The 17,419-nt window shown below is 45.8% G+C and overlaps 1 protein-coding gene across 8 annotated transcripts in view; it reads right to left on the bottom strand.

Annotated features, from left to right (window-relative positions):
• PIGG (phosphatidylinositol glycan anchor biosynthesis class G) overlaps positions 1-17,176 on the bottom strand; it is a 185,511-nt gene extending 168,335 nt beyond the window's left edge. For all 8 annotated transcript variants that reach the window (XM_058166479.1, XM_058166480.1, XM_058166487.1 and 5 more), the window contains exons 1-3: positions 16,879-17,176; positions 8,696-8,901; positions 7,661-7,870 (exon numbers count right to left, since the gene is read on the bottom strand). In XM_058166479.1, the coding sequence (XP_058022462.1) occupies positions 7,661-7,870; positions 8,696-8,901; positions 16,879-17,032 (570 nt within the window). In that variant the 5' untranslated portion in view covers positions 17,033-17,176. The remainder of the gene's footprint in view (positions 1-7,660; positions 7,871-8,695; positions 8,902-16,878) is intronic.
• Positions 17,177-17,419: the final 243 nt, after the last annotated feature.

Genomic DNA, 17,419 nt, shown 5'->3' with positions numbered 1-17,419 from the left:
TAGAATCAGGAGAAGGCCCGGATGAGGGGTCTGCATCAGAGGCAGAGATGAGGCCAGGGCCATTTGCGAGCGATGCGCAGACTCTGGAGCCTCCAGAGGTGGATAGCAAAGAGGCAGAGGAACAGGAGAAGCCTGTTCCTAGTGCATGCATGCGAAGAACTGCCAGAAAGCAAGAGCAGCTGAAGGAAAAAAGGACAACTGAGGAGTAAGGCCAGAAGATGATTGGCCACTCCCATAAGGCTTAAAAGAGTAGCAACGAGCCATTGTGTTCTTTGTAGAAAAGCAATGTTGTGTTGTGACCCAGGTTCCTGGACCCAGACTCCTGGACTCGGATGATTCAGAAAATGAGGGAGAAGACCTGGCAAGCCCTGCTTCTCTTGAGCCCTCTCCCTCCCTGGCACCCACTCAAAGGGAGGGGCCGGCAAGGCCTGATTCTCCCGGGCCTTCTTCTGATTTGGCAACGCCCCAAGAACAGTTTTGGAGGGACGCAAGATTACGAAGGCTTGATCGGCGTGCGCAGCAGCGGAAGAGTTGGGACAAAGCCAAGTCATAATTGTCATGCAGTGACATCTGCAGAGACTATAAATAGGAGGCGGGACTTCCTGGTTTTTTGTCTTGGACAAAGTAATGAGTTGGCGCGAGCTAATGAATTGGCGCGAGCTAACTGTTTTAATGGAGGGAAGAATATATTCGTGAGTAATTCTGGCCTTATCTATAATTTCCTCGTTATCTCCAGAAACTTGGCAGGCCCGTGGGTAGACGTGGCCAGGACATGTATCTATGTAAATAAAAGGGAAAAAAAGGAAGGCCTCTGACGGACTCTTTGCTGGGAGTATTGGGGGAAGGGAAACAGAACATTTTGTCCAAGACCTGACTAAAACACCATCCACCAAAGATGGATCAGCAGCAGGTACAGCAGCAGTTAGAGCAGCTACACGCGGCTAATCAACAGCCCCAGCAGCAAGTGGCTCACTTGGCAGGCCAACTTGCTGCCAGGAATGTGCCTGCAGCCCCCCCCCCATCCTCCCACTCCTCCTCCTCGCAAGTGCCCGATAACGGTGCCGGATAAGTTTTCGGGGCAGCCGGAGATGTTCCCGACCTTCTTGGGACAGTGCCAGCTCTACATGGCTATGAGGCCAGAGGATTTCCCAGACGACCGGGCTAAGGTGGCCTTCGTGATTAACCTTCTTTCCGGCTCGGCTGCTCGATGGGCCACGCCCTCTTGCTCCAGGACAGCCCCTGCTGGCGGACCAACAGCGTTTTGGCAGCACCTCGCACCATGTATGAGGACCCCGTTCGAATGCTGGCGGCAACCAGGCGCCTTAAGGAACTCCGTCAAGGGAAACGCCCCTGCAGGAGTACATCGCGAATTTCGTCTTTTGTGCCAGGACTCTGACTGGAATGATGCAGCGCTGGTGGGCGCGTTCAGGAGGGACTCTCAGAGGAATTGCAAGGCGAGCTGGCCCGCGTGGGCGCGCGGACCCTCGACAACTTGGTGCCCTTTGTCTCCGCCTCGATGCCCGTCTGCAACGGCGACCGTCCCGTCGCACCCCGGGACCCTCCGTCGACATCTGCACCCCACTTCCTGCACCACCAGCACCCAGGGTCGCCCCACGTTTTGTAACCGCTGCGGAAGAGCCCATGGAGTTGGGGCGGCCAGACCTCGCCTAACAGCCCAGGAGCGGAACCGGGCGCCAAGGGGATTGTGCCTGTACTGTGGGGAGCCCGCCACCGCCGCTTCTTGCCCCAGAAAGCGGCGGGCACGCACGCCGTCCCGAATCACAGCGTGACCAATCGAAGCGGAGCAGGCCCGACCTCGGGAAACCCTAGGTCGGGCACGTACTAAGCCCCCACTGGACGTTGCGGAAGTAGACTCTGGGCCCCCTCGGCATCTGATTCTGGACACACGGATATGGTTGGGGAACCAGTCGGACGGGCTCCAGGCGCATGCACTGGTGGACTCAGGGGCCACAACAAACTTTATGGACCAGGCCTTTGTGACCCAGTTTGCGGTCCCCGTGGTTCCGGTGGACCCTCCGATGCGGGTAGAGACAATTGATGGACGAGAACTGGTGTCCGGCCCCATTAAATTCGCCACCCAGCCTTTGCGCCTGGCTATTGGGGACCATGAGGAGGCGATCCAGTTTTATGTCACGGCGGACCTTCATTTTCCCTTGGTCCTTGGGTTGGCCTGGCTCCGGACCCACGATCCTCAGGTGGCCTGGTCGCGGAACGCCATCTCTTTCCCGAGTCTGCAGTGCGTCGATCACATCCGCCACACCTGTGCCGGCCAGAACGTCCACCGCTGCCATCACCTTGCCTCCTGAGCTGGCGGACTTCGCCCGGCGTGTTCAGCGAGAAGGAGGCGGACCGACTACCCCGCATCGGCCCTCGATTGCCCGTGGACCTTCTGCCCAACGCACCACTGCCTGTGGGACGCCTGTATTCCATGTCGGGCCGAGTTGGCGCCCTCAGGGACTTCCTGGACAAAAACCTGGCCCGAGGGTTCATCCGGCCTTCAAAGTCCCTCTCTCGGCCCCGGTCCTCTTTGTGAAGAAGAAGACAGGGACTTGCGCCTATGCTGTGATTACCGCCGGCTCGCCATTACGGTGCGGAATCGCTACCCCTGCCGCTCATCCGGAGCTACTGGAAAGGTTGCGGGAGGCCACGATCTTCACCAAGCTCGATCTCCGGGGCCTACAACCTGGTGCGGATACGAGAAGGAGGCGAATGGAAGGCGGCATTCGGCACCCGATACGGACACTACGAATACACTGTCATGCCATTTGGGTTGACCAATGCTCCCGCCGTTTTCAGCACTTCATGAGCAGCGTGTTCGAGACATGTTGGATCGGTTCGTGGTTATCTACCTGACGACATCCTGATTTACTCCCGGTCCAGGAAAGCCACCTTCGACACGTCAGTCTGGTTCTGCAACGCTATGGAGCAACAACTCAATGCGAAGCTGGAGAAATGCGTCTTCTTCCGGACTTCCATAGAATTCCTCGGGCATATCATCTCGCCCGAGGGCATAGCCATGGACCCATGTAAAGTAGAAGCTTTGTGTAGCTGGGAAGCCCTCGTCGGGTGAAGGATGTTCAGCGCCTACTGGGCCGCCAACTACTACCGGACCTTCATCCCGGCTTCGCCACACTGACAGCTCCACTTACCCAGCTCCTCAGGAAGAAGGTTGCATTCGGTGGGGTCCCCGCAGCAAGAAGCATTCACAGCCCTCAAGAAAGCCTTCGTCACGGAACCCGTCCTGAGGCATCCCGACCCGCTCCGGCCTTTTGTGGTGGAAACGGACGCGTCAATGTGGCTCTGGGAGCGGTGCTGCTACAGGCTCCGACGAATGGTGGCACACTTTTCCCTGCGCTTACTACTCCGGAAACTCAACCTTCCGAGCGCAACTACACTATCTGGGAAAAGAGTTGCTGGCTATCAAGGCTGCATTCGAGGCTTGGCGACACCATCTGGAGGGCCCGACATCAGGTGGAGGTCGAGCGGACCATCGGAATCTCGAGCACCTCACCACAGCTCGGAAGTTAAACCAGCGGCAGATCCGGTGGTCGTTGTTTTGCCGGTTCAACTTCCGCGTGACCTACATTCCCAGCGGTCACAACCGGAGGGCGGATGCCCTGTCTCGCAAGCCAGAGTACCTCTGCGCCAAGGACCCCCTTCCTCCACGGACAGTGCTGCCGGCAGAAGCCTTGGCCGCAGCACGGGAGCCAGTGGACTTGCGGGCCCAGGTGCGAGAGGCGCAGCGCCAGGACGCCTGGTCGCAGCAAAGGAGAGCGGAGGTGGGCCCCACGTCTCCTTGGACCTTGGAGGAGGACTTACTCAAGTTTCGGGGGCGATTATATGTGCCCACAGGACCACTCCGAGCCCTCGTCATGACCCAGTGCCACGACAACCCTGCAGCAGGACATTTTGGGTTCTTCAAGACCCTCCACCTGGTGACACGGACCTTTTGGTGGCCCCGAGTGCGGCATGATATACATGCCTACGTGACATCCTGCGTACCGTGCCGGCAAGCCAAGACCGCCACGGGGCCCCTCCCGGCTCCTCCAGCCCTTGCCGACACCCGACAGACCCTGGGGCGATCTCTATGGATTTCCTGACAGACCTGCCGCCGTCCTCTGGGTTCACCACGGTGCTGGTGGTGGTGGACATGCTCACCAAGATGGCACACTTCATCCCATGCCGCGGACTGCCCACAGCCGCAAAACGGCCCGTCTCTTTCTGCAGCACATCTTCCGCCTCCATGGTCTACCGGACAGGGTGGTTTCGGACCGGAGTTCAGTTCACAGCCCGCTTCTGGAAGAGCCTGATGGCGCGTTGGAGGTGCAGGTATGTCTGTCGTCATCGCACCATCCGGAGACCGGCGGGGTACAGAGAAGGTCATCGGTATACTGGAACAGTATCTCCGTTGCTTCATCAACCAGCAACAGGACAACTGGGCCGACTACCTGTCTCTGGCGGAGTTTGCTTTTAACAACTCTCAGCACACCTCTACTCAGATGACCCGTTCTTTGCCAATGTGGGGTACCATCCGCTCTTCCCTCTGGCACCACGGACTCTCCTGTTCCCGAACGCAGACCTTCCTGACGGAATTGCATGCGGTCCAACAGTTGGTACGTCAGCAGCTGAATCGGGCAAAGGAGGACTACAAACGGTCCGCTGACCGCTCCCGACGGGCAACGCCCCCGCTGGCAGTTGGAGACCGGGTGTGGCTCTCCACCAAACACCTCCCGTCCGACCGCCCGGTAAAGAAGTTGGACCACCGATTCATCGGCCCGTTCCCTGTCGAGGCAGTCATCAACCCGGTAGCCTACCGGCTGACCCTGCCACGATCCATGCGGATCCACCCGTTTTCACGGTCCCTTCTGGTTCCTGAGGCCACACCGAGTCCCCTTCGGTGCCCAACAGCACCCGTCACTGTCGCCGAGGACGGGTCGGAGGAATCTGAAGTCCACAGCGTGAGACTCTCGCTGGCTAAAGGTCGTTTCCAATATTTGATCGCGTGGAAGGGATACGGGACTGATTTCTCCTGGGTAGATGCCTCCGACGTTCATGCCCCTGACCTGGTGCAGGCCTTCCATGAGCAGAACCCAGCCCGACCGCATCCCGATCGTCAGCCCCGGGGGAAGGGCCCTGCGGTGAGGGATAGTGTTGTGACCCAGGTTCCTGGACCCAGACTCCTGGACTCGGATGATTCAGAAAATGAGGGAGAAGACCTGGCAAGCCCTGCTTCTCTTGAGCCCTCTCCCTCCCTGGCACCCACTCAAAGGGAGGGGCCGGCAAGGCCTGATTCTCCCGGGCCTTCTTCTGATTTGGCAACGCCCCAAGAACAGTTTTGGAGGGACGCAAGATTACGAAGGCTTGATCGGCGTGCGCAGCAGCGGAAGAGTTGGGACAAAGCCAAGTCATAATTGTCATGCAGTGACATCTGCAGAGACTATAAATAGGAGGCGGGACTTCCTGGTTTTTTGTCTTGGACAAAGTAATGAGTTGGCGCGAGCTAATGAATTGGCGCGAGCTAACTGTTTTAATGGAGGGAAGAATATATTCGTGAGTAATTCTGGCCTTATCTATAATTTCCTCGTTATCTCCAGAAACTTGGCAGGCCCGTGGGTAGACGTGGCCAGGACATGTATCTATGTAAATAAAAGGAAAAAAGGAAGGCCTCTGACGGACTCTTTGCTGGGAGTATTGGGGGAAGGGAAACAGAACATGTTGATTTCCGTGCTTCTTGTCAGCATCTCTTGAACTTTGTGGGGGTTTTGCCAAGAAAAACCTTTGGCAGGTTGCCAAAGACATCAAAGGTTGGTGATAAGGCCGAAGGACTGGTTATTAAAAATTTCGTTTTGGACTAACCTGAGAATGAATTAATTCTCAACTGTTTTAATAAAATAAGTTTGTTGTTTAGTAATCACTACTTGGGCCTTGGTCACAACAGTAGCAATTGAACAGATCTTATTAATCTCATCACAATTATGGTATTAAGTCATCTATTAAATTTCCCAATGTTGGGAATTACTATCTTAGTTGCTAAAATTAGATAGAAACTAAGCTTGTTTTTTAAGCTTGATCCTGTAAATAAGTAAATGAGTAAGCCTTACCCCGGGAGCATTCAATTCTTTGTTGATACTTATCTCCTTAAAAAATTTACATCCGAAATGAATAGCTTTATTGCATTACCATCACTAATAAAAAAAATGTTTTTTCTACACTTCTACATTTGGAAGAATAATTTTGATATGTATGTGCCAATCTAAGTGAAGTCAAGGGCCAGTGATACATAATCTTCCTCTGCAGTTCTTACTGTCAAGGTTCTGACTAAGAAAGCCAAGCAATCAGGACTCCGAGGCGATGGGTCTTCCACAAAGAACTTCCTTATTGGGTACATCATATTGGCATGCTTAAATGTACCCAATAAAGAAGTTCTTTGAGGAAGACCCTAGCCTTGGAGTCCTGATTTGCTTGGGTTCCTGTTCTGCCCTCCTTCGCCTCTGTCCGAGTGATGGTTTAATTAGCCGGCACTATCAGCTCTGGCAGCAAAATAGCGAGCGTCTGCCAAGTGTCTCTGTTATCTCCCTTGATGCTGATGAGTCACCCAGGAACAAACTTCAGCTCTTAGTTAATCAGTTGATTTGCCTGCTACGAAGAGGCACAGCAGCTCTCGCTGCCTTTATATCTTGTGGGGTGTGGCTCCATGACTCAGCACTTCCTAGGTCTGCCCCACCCCTGCTTCTGTTGTTCCCGCCTCTCCTGCCTACGAAACCTAGGGTCCAACCAAGTCTGATTGCCATCAACTGGGTCTGAAGGTGTGGCCTGGGGGGGAAAAGAGTCAGGGGACGGAGGCCTCGTTATCTCTTCCACATGGCCTGCCTCTGGCTCCTGGAGCTGAGCCAGGGAAGCCGGTGCTCCCGAGGTAAGTCCTGACGGCCCTTCCCCCTCACTATCCAAGTCACTTTCTGGCAGGAGGCCTGGCTCCAAATCACTTTCTGGCAGGAGGCCCGGCTTGGGGGGCGCAGACACAACAGTTCCTTAGTTGGAGCCTTGACACTTACATTGAGGCTGAGGTGAATCTACTCACTTTGAACAATTTCTACCAACGTATCCACCTTATACCAAGGTGGAACATACCAAGAACAGGTTCATAAGCTTTCTTCAAAGCATGGGGTGAATGCCCTATTTCCAGCTACAACAATATCCTATAAATTTTTTCTCTTTGGCTTGTTCTACGTAGTTAAGTATCAAATTCTCAAAATTGGCAAGACACATGGCTCCAACATTCTAAGTCTATTAACCATGCTATTTGGCACCCTATTGCTAATCTCTAATTTAGAGTTTATGATGGTAGGGAGAGATGTGGTTTATTACTGTGACAATTTAAAAAACCTGAGGCATGAGAAGGGTTTTTAAAAAGACATATATTTTATGTGACCTGTATAATTTAGGTAACTAGGTGAGATGAACATTTGGTAAAGTAAAGAAAAAAGTAATGGTTCTGAAAATAACCAATAAGTGTGACATTTTATAAAAATACATACATCTGAGCAGCATAGAATATATGCAATAAAATGTTTGCATCAGTGGTTATATGCACAGAATCACACATATATATTCTTACAGCCACTCCCAGACGGTGACTTACCTCAGTGTAGTCTGAGACAAAAAACGATGTTGTCCCATCATATTCAACAAAATGCTTTGGAAACAGCTTAATCCAGGTATCATCACCATAGAAAATTATTCTTTTCCCAGCAATTTTGGCCTGCCATATTAAGTTGTCTTCCATCAAGGCTGGAGAGTTAAGGTTCATGATTACATCAACAAAACCTGGGATGCTACCAGTCATAAGTGCCTGCAAAGGGATCCACGAAAAGGAAAGGAGAGATGGATCAAGCATTAGATAACGTTTCAGTAGAACCTAAAATCTGACACTGGATAAGGACTCACTTCTGCATGTGTGTACATATATATTGCAGGCAGTCAATGCCTTTAAGCAAACAGCTACCCATACTTCAGTACACATAGTCCTCAACTTGCAACAGCTCATTCAGTGACTGTTCAAAGTTACAACAGCACTGAAAAAAGTGACATGACCATTTTTCACAGTTACGACCATTGCAGCATCCCCATGATCATGTGATCAAAATTCAGATGCTTGGCAACTGGTTCATACTTATGAACACTGTTCTGTCCCAAGGTCATGTGATCACCTTTTTGCAACCTTCTGGCAAACAAAGTCAATGGGGAAGCCATATTCACTTAACAACCGGGTTATTGCAATGATTCATTTAACAACTGTGATGAGAAAGGTTGTAAAATGGGGCAAAACTCATTTAACAAATTTCTCATTTAACAATTGTGGTCATAAGTCACCTTTATAGGTGGCAGAACTACAAGTACTGAATTCAGGTCTATGGTACTGAATGTAATGCCCTTAGTAAGGGGTAACTTGAGTACTCAAGGAAGCTGGTGAATTTTTTTTCACTGTTTCACTCACCTCAAACTTCATAGCAGAATGTACCATCACATTCTGAGAAAAAACTCACGTTGTCAAAAAGAACGTATTTCTGCAGTAAGCATTAAGCATACTGCTTTATAAAATGTACAGTGTATAGATTTAATAAATGACAACTATCACTTGTCACGAAATATTTATTTCCAAGATTCCAGAACTTACTTTAATTCGAGGCATAGTGACGGTAGGCGCCTTGGCTTCTGCGATAAAAGCATGTGTTGTTCCTTTTTCCACCAGCTCTGTTGTATATGGCATGAATTTTAAACCTTTTGAACCAAAAACGAAGTCATCTCTCAAGGCATCAATCAACACTATAACTACTTTGTTAAAAAGAGGTGGGATCGTCTTGGTCCAGTCTAATGTCAATTCTAAAAAAAGAAAAGGAAAAGAAAAACCCACATGAGACACTCATCCAAGCCAACGCTTAGTCTTCATGCGTTACTGACCTCAATGTCCCACATTTTCTACAATTATCTTTAGAGGCAGGAACCAACAAGCCATAACGGATGGTCACAATTTTAATTCTGACAGCTGTAATTTGTCTTATTTCCAACAAAAAAAAAAATATTGCCGTTTATGTCGTCGATTATTGGTTTCTGAACACCTTAAGTCACATAAGAAAAACAACAGAGAAGAATATGCAAGTGGGGAAAAACTATATGAAAGATAGTGAACTGTGAACAAGATATTGTAGAAATTCAGTATGTGATCCATAAATAACATCTGTCATTTTCTTCCTTATTTGTTGGCTGGAAGCTGCTGTTTCAGCCTCTTTGGACCTTCTAGAAATTACATGAGAGGGCTCTGCTCTTCTGGGACCTCTGGGACCTCAGAAAATTGTGCAAAAATGCTGATGTGATTTTCCCAAAGGCTGCACGAAAGCCAGTCCTTCTTCTAACTTCCAGAGGGTCCAGAGGCATGGTGTGTCATCAAAAATATTATGTCGCATCACCAATGACACATGTGTCATAGGCTTGCCACTGCACTAGATACATGATCAGATGAACATCTAGCATCTTCTTCCTGAGGCTAGTAGGAACTAATATTTGAAAATAATTTAAAGAGACCACGAAAAGAAAAATGAGTTTCATAGGTTGCAAGAATGTACCCTGTTTCCCCTGATAATAAGCCCAATTGGGCTTTTCAGCACATGCGCTAAAATAAGCCTTCCCCTGAAAATAAGTCCTCCCTGAAAATATTTAAACGCAGAGCTGGAAATCAGGAAAGATGGCAAGAGGAGCCCCATCATGCTCCACGCGCCCCAAAGTAATAAGACCTCCCCAAAAATAAGGCCAAGCGTTTATTTTTCAAAAAAATATGACAGAGTCTTATTTTCGGGAAAACATGGTACATTCCAGCTAGTGAAACGGCACTGGTTTTTTTTATTTGCTGAATTTGGGTAACAAAGGTGATGGAAAGGGAAGAATCAAAAATGACAAATTAATCTAAACACATCTGGCAAATGTCCCAACTAACTAAAATAATTGTCCACAATAAATCTCAGAAATTTTACCATTTATTGTTGCTGAACCAATAATTTTCCAAATTATTGTTTTCAACATTTAAATTCATTTGGAACATTTTGCTGATTTGCAACAATCTCCTGCCAACTTTGCTCTACCTGCATGCCAGTATACATGATCGTAAACAAATACATTTCAACAAAGGTGACAAGCATTGTTCTGCAGAATGTAGCAGAATGTGGCGGTATAAAAATTTAATAAATAAATAAATAAAATAAGAATTGTTACCATCCCAGAAAAGCATAAACGGTACTGTCAATTTGCAAGAAGCCTCATAGCCTATACCTGGGGGTGGGGGGAGGGGAAGTATACAAACTTAGAACTGTATAGTAAGGAAAATATCCATAGAGCTCCTCACAATTTTGGGAACCTTTTTGAATTTTCAGTATTTCTATATAAATAGAACCCTAAAGCAGAATCTGTTCTCTGAACAAGTCCTAAAACTAGATTAAAAATACTTGATTAAACAAATGACAAAAAAGCATTATACTTCATTTATTTGAGGAAAATAATCCAGTGTTACATATCTGTGTGCGGCAAAAGTATCTGAACCTGTAGGATTATCAGTTTATTTGAAAGAGAAACTAGAGTCAAGTTTTTCAGATTTAGTGTGGGAGATCCTGCATTATTTACAGAACATAATTTTGATTATTTACTATCAAAGCCTGATCTTTACAATCCAGGTATGTGGAAATGTGTTATGGCTCAAACAAGGAGATTTCTGAGGACCTCCAAAAAACAGATGCTGATGTTCTGGAAAAGGCTACAAACCTATTTCCAAAGAGATTAGACTCTACCAAACTCCGCTGTCAGGCATTGTATACAAAAAGAGGCAATTCAACACTATTGTTACTCTATCTTGGAGGGGTTGAGCAACCAAGATCATACCAAAAGCCAGGGATGTAATACTCTAAGAATCTTAAAGAATTCCTGGATAATGTCTAAGGCTAAAAGCCTTTCTTGCATTGGTGAATCCCAGTGTTCATGACTCCACTATCAAAAACATTGAACAACATAGTGTGCATGGCAGGGTTGCAAGGAGAAAGACATTTTTCTCCAAAAAGGACATTGCTGCCCATCTACAGTTTGTGAAAGACCACATAGATAAACTGGAATTTTATTGGAACGATGTTCTGTCGGTGGATGAGATAATAGAATTTTTCAGCTTGAATGAAACGTGTTCCACTTCACAAAAGGCAAAACATTGCATTTCAGCATAAGAACTTTATTCCCTCAGCAAAAAGTGACAGCGGCAATATCATGGTTTGGGCTTGCTCTGTCCTTCTGGACAAAGATAGCATACCATTATTGATGTAACTATGAATTCTGAAATGTACCACTAAATTCCACAAGAAAATGTCAGGGTATTTATCCCTAAACTGAAACTCAAAAGAAAATAAATGGGTCATGCAGCAAGATAGTAATCCCAAATTGCATAATCACATGATTAAAGTAGAAGAAAGTTACGCAGTTGCAGGTCGGATTTCCGGGGGAGCCGCGGGCGAAAAAGATTGGGAACCTCTGTTATATACAAAGTCAACTTATTGCCCCCAACAATCTGGGTCCTCATTTTACCTACCTTATAAAGGATGGAAGGCTGAGTCAACCTTGGGCCTGGTGGGACTTGAACCTGCAGTAATTGCAAGCAGCTGCTGTTAATAACAGACTGCATTAGTCAGTTGAGCTACCAGAGGATTTGGATTGGCAAGTCAAAGTCCTGACCTGAATCCTATAGGAATTTTGTGGTAAGGAGATAAAGTGAGCAGTTTATGCGAGAAAGCCCACCAACATCCCTCAGTATGAATATCAAGTTTTACGACTTGAACAAGTCATGTTTTAGGTCATACGCTGTATATGCAGAAATACTGAAAATTCAAGAGAGTTCAGAAACTTTTAAGCACTGCTGTATATGAACCTTGTCACTTAGCAATAAGGACTATTAAGATTTACCTAAATGACAAAAAAAAACAACACCAATATTCAAAACAATCCAGAGACTTTTTTTTCCTCCCTAGACGGTTAATATGCAGTTTTTGAGTGAAAAGGAACAAAAGGCCACAATTAAATTATCTGTCCAAGATTCTGCTGTTATTTAATGACGTGAGAAATTAAAATGTAGCCAATTCAGTAATTAATTCAGTGAAGGCTAAACACTTTGATTATTGTTTTCTTACTTATTTTATTCTGAATTCCAAAGTCTCTTGAGGCAGAACTAGCATACTTTTGACTGTAGCACTGGGAATATGCTGAAACAGTATTATTAGTGGTTTATTCCCAGACGTATTTCAAACGTTTTCATTCTTCGACAGCTGCTGAAGCTCCATCATCTTTATGGAATTGTTGTTGATATGCAGTAGCCCTTGAAAAGTGTGAGCTCCCACATGACCCAACCCCACAGGACACACAGCATAGGAGAGAGTGATGCCTTTTACTCAGCTAAAAAGCAAGTTATGATTGTCAGAAACAGCCAACGCTTCCAATTGCTTTCACCTGCTTATCTTCTCCGCCCCTTGCAAGATACAATAGTAAGGAGCAGGTCCCTCTATCTAAAAGATGACAGGTGAGTGAGTAAATGCTACCACCTCACTTTTGTTTTTGCCTTTGTCTGCTTAATTTAAGAGACATGCAAGGCCAGGGAAAACATACAAGTAAGAGATAGCTGTTGCCTTGTAAAAGCTGCATTCTGGGTAGCATAGTGATCCAGGCTTCTAGAGATAATACAATGGAAGAGAACTGGCATTAGCGAGGCAGTAGTCTATTACAAAGGAAAGTTAAGAGCTATTACTTCCTCCAGAACATGTCAAATTTTGGGGAACAGCTCTAGCTCCCCCCCCCTCTCAAAACCTGGTCTTACTTACAATTTCTTTATTAAGTGGATTTCAATTTACAATTTGAAAACCTAAGAAGGATGGCTAATACTTTGGGACAGGGGAGAAAATTACTTAGGCCACAATAGGTAGAACCTCATAGAATGAAATTTAACAGGAAGAAACATAAAGTCACACATCTAGGTAAGACAAACAGAAAAAAATGTGTACATAATGAAGAAAGTCTGACTCAAAAGCTGTATGTGCGAGAAGGACTTCAATGTACTTACTTGTATGTTACAAGCTCTACATGTCCCAACAGAGTCATGGAGAGAAGGCCAATGACATCTTGAAGGGAATCAAGAGGAGCATGGTGTCCAGATCACAGGACACCATGCTCCTCTTGATTCCCTTCACCCTACTCTGCCTTGGTCAGGCTTGGAGTACTAAAGTTAGTTCTGTACACCCCAGTTAAAAAAAAAATACACTTGTAAGTTCAGAAGAAGGCCTACCAAGACAGTGAAAAGACTGATAACCAAGTCCTACAAGCAGAGGTGGGCGTCACATACTGTAACAACCGGTTCACCCAGAACTGAAAATGTGAGCGCACACGGCACTGAAAAAATGGCAATTATATAGGACGGGATAGCACCAGGGTGGGTGCGCGGGCCCACCTGCTGGTCGGAACTACCGGTTTGCCCAAACCAGTCTGAACCAGCAGCAGCAGCCCACTTCTACCTACAAGGAACAGTTACAGTAAACGAAATATATTTAGCTTGAAGATTCAGAGAGAACATGATAGCTGTCTTTAAATCTGAACAGAAATCACAATGTAGAGATTTAGACATATTACCACTTGCTGCAGTGGGTAAGTCTAGAATTTAAGAAATGAAACTTCAAGAATGTAGGTAGAGATTAGACATTAGAAGACATTTTTATAAGAGCTGTCAATCAGTGAAATAGGTTAGTGCAGAGCAGTTTCTTCCCCTTCTGCGCAATAGAGAGAGAGGTGGACTTGATGATTTCATAGGATCTTTCCAACTCTGTAATTCTACTATATGCCACCAACATGAAAAGTTATTTCCTTAAAAAATCAATTTATTTCAGGACCAATTGGTTTATAATTTGGCACTTATTGTCCATTTTCTGAATTGTTTTAAGACTTCATTCTTGAACCATTAGCAATTTTTGTTGGGAAATATTGAGATATCAATTTTGTATTGGGTACTTCTGAGTATCACTTATTTTTATCTGCTGACATTTTAACATTAGAACATTGATTCAAGACACCTAGTGTGTTTCAATGACTGAAGGTGAATTACAACCTGAATATCCCTATTCCTAATCCAACAATTTTATCAATACACCACATTAAGTTTTCATTCTTAAACTTTTAAAATATTTCATTTAAAAAGCAAATATACAGTAATTGAACATATATATTATATGTAATTATATATAACAATATGCCACTTGGTAATATAGGAGTGAGCAACAAATTAACAGACCCAGCAACCGATTTTTTTCTGTAAGATATAAAGATAAAAAATGAATCAATGAATAAAGAATTTGAGGTGATTCAGTATAATTTAAAAAGTGGTATGGTTGTTTTTCTTGCATATCATGACAAAATATTTCAAACATCCACAACAATTAATTCCTACTGAATTCCTAATAATTTCCCAATCTGTTTGGTCATTCATTTTCCATGAAAATTAATCTGAATTAAAGTTGATAAATTGCTAATCAATATGCGTGTGTGTGTGTGTGTGTGTGTGTGTGTGTGTGTGTGTGTGTGTGTATGTGTGTGTGTGAGCACACACGCATGCATACACACAACATGTAAATGTACCTGGGTGCTGCTGTTATATTTTTTGCTTTATAAATCACTTAAGATTGAACTGATTGGTGTTGCATAAAAGCATTTTCAATAAATATGCTTGTAAAACAAAGTCTTAGTATTATTGAAGTGCATAAATTCAGATTATTTCAAACAAGACTGCACTTTTATTAGAAATGATCGTTATAGAAACTTCCAGGCTAGTGAATAAATTATAATCAAAATCTTTAAATTAAGCTTTTCTGACCAGCGACTTAAATACATCCTGCAGCAGATAACACTGACTAGTTTCAGCATGGCTTCTGTGAGGCCTACATGGCTGCAACCGCATTCACCAGCCTAATGAATTTTTGCTCAAAATCAAAAGAGAAAGTTTGAATTAGTAATACTTCATTTCTTGGCAGATTGTTTTTCAATAACTATACAGATAGTCCTCGACTTACAACAGTTCATTTAGTGACCATTCAAAGTTACAACTACACTGACAAAAGTGACTTAGGACCATTTTCACACTTATGACCATTGCAGCATCCCCATGGTCACATGATCAAAATTCAGCTGCTTGACAGCTGACTCAAATTTATGACTGCTGCAGTGTTCCAGGGTCATGTGATCACCTTTTGCGACTAGCGAAGTCAATGGGGAAGCCAGATTCACTTAACAACCATGCTACTAACTTAACAACTGCAATGATTCACTTAACAACTGTGTCAAGAAAGGTCTTACAATGAGACTAACTATACATTTCCAGAGCCGTAATATATCTCATTTTAAACTAAATCATACTTTCTCAAAAAGATAAAGTATGTAGTTCAAGGTGACCTGAAACTACCCCTGGACCAAATTCTTCAGGTCCCCATACAGAGGAAATGGCCCTCAGCCCTGTTCATTATCACTTTGGAGAGATAAACAATTTTTCTTTTTCCCAAGGAAAGTAACCATATATAGCGATAATATCGACATTTGAATACTGTATTACATTATTATGTTCCACAAAACTTGTTTTGGAATCTAGATCAGAAGTTACAGAACTCAACTGTTCAACTAATCTTAGAATTCAAAGAGAGCACATTATACAAATATTAAAAACATCATTTTGGCTGCCAGATAGTTTCTAACTGAAATCAAAATACTAGTTATTAATAGTCAAGGCCTCTAGGATTTTGTTCAGGTAATTTGGAAGAACCTCTGTGAGGTTCATTTACATTTGTTACAGGCTCATCATGGGGTGATCCAGGTTCAAGACATTGGTCGAGGAGTGCACCAACCATTTTAAAATAGCCCTTCTAACACAAAACTTTCAAGCAAAACTTTTATTGTTGATTTTTAGCATCACAGGCTTTCATTTCCATTTTAGTATTTTTACTTTAAAATATGGCACAATCTGGATAGTCGGCAGGCCAGTAAGCTAACCAAATAGGCCACTGCTCCCTTACCTACGCTCTCCCTATCCTGAATAACTTTGGGTTTATTCACTGGCATGGCACTTAACATTATTCACTGGCACGGCATATAACTCACTTCCTACTTTGGATTAGAAAGCCTACTGTTTCTTCTTCCTCATTTTGACCCTATAATCCTACCCATCTCGTTGCCCAAGAAAAGAAAGAAGACATTCTGCCAGGGAAAAGGGCAAACAAACCACCCAACTTTTTGTTCTGGAAAAAGCCACACTTTGTCCAACTGTTCATTTCACCTGCTGGGCAGGCAGTTTTTCTGATGCCTCTTCCTCTCTGAACAGCATAGCAATCAACTCTGGGCCGCCACTTGTGACCCAACAAACACTGCTAAAAGCCCAAGCAACCCGCAAGAGGAGTTGGGAGAGGAGGCAGAGCTTGCTCCCTGTAAGTGCAAATGCCTCAAAATTCCTTGCAAAAAGCTGGGCGCCTCCTTTCTGAATCGCGGGAGCTGTCCCGAATTAGACCACCGCCACTACTCCCCTAAACACGCACAAAGAGAAGATCAAGTTTGTTGGAGCATCTCACTCGCCCCCTCCAGCCTTGCTTGGCAGGCTGGAGGGGCGATATGCCGCGGAGACAAGCGAGGAATGGTGGTGGTTTTTTCCCCCCACCCCACTTTGAAAGGGGCCTGCCTATCTCCTCTGCGCGATCCGACACACCTCGCCTTTCCTGGCGAGATCCCAGGAAAACACGAGCGAGGGAAGAGACGCTGTACCTGTCCGAGGAGGCTCTGCGGGCACCTGACCTAAAGTCCCGCTCGGAAGCAGCGATCTGACCGGCACTGGGAAGAAGCCCCTAAGGAAAAGCCCCACGCCCAAAGCCTGCACCAACAGGCAGAAAGAAGCAAAAACCCCGGAGCGCAGCTGCATCCTTCAACTCCAGCTTAGGCAGGCAGGCAGGCAGGCAGGCAGGTGAATCCGGAAGGAAGGTAAGCAGGAGAGACACACCTGCGCACCTCCCTCCGGCTTTGCCAAGCAGGCGGCAAATAAGGATAGAATTGAAAAGCCAGGCAATCATAATAGGCCCAAAACGCTTTGCCTTGCACACTGATTGGTCAGCGGTTGGCCAATCCGCGGGAACTAGCCGCTCGAGAACCGCGCGGGGGGGGGGGAAGATCACTTCGAAAAGAGGAAGCACGAGCGGACTACATCTCCCAGAAAGCCTTTGCGGCATCGCCTTGGCAATCGATGGAATCCAGTCGGTCGGTGTAAAAGCCGTCAATTTCCAGTTGGAGATTTATAGGTAGCGTTACAATT

Source organism: Ahaetulla prasina, chromosome 2 (genome assembly GCF_028640845.1).
Source record: "Ahaetulla prasina isolate Xishuangbanna chromosome 2, ASM2864084v1, whole genome shotgun sequence".
Classification (NCBI taxonomy): domain Eukaryota; kingdom Metazoa; phylum Chordata; class Lepidosauria; order Squamata; family Colubridae; genus Ahaetulla; species Ahaetulla prasina.
Note: the sequence above shows the minus strand (reverse complement) of the source record. Positions and strands in the feature narration are given on the sequence as shown.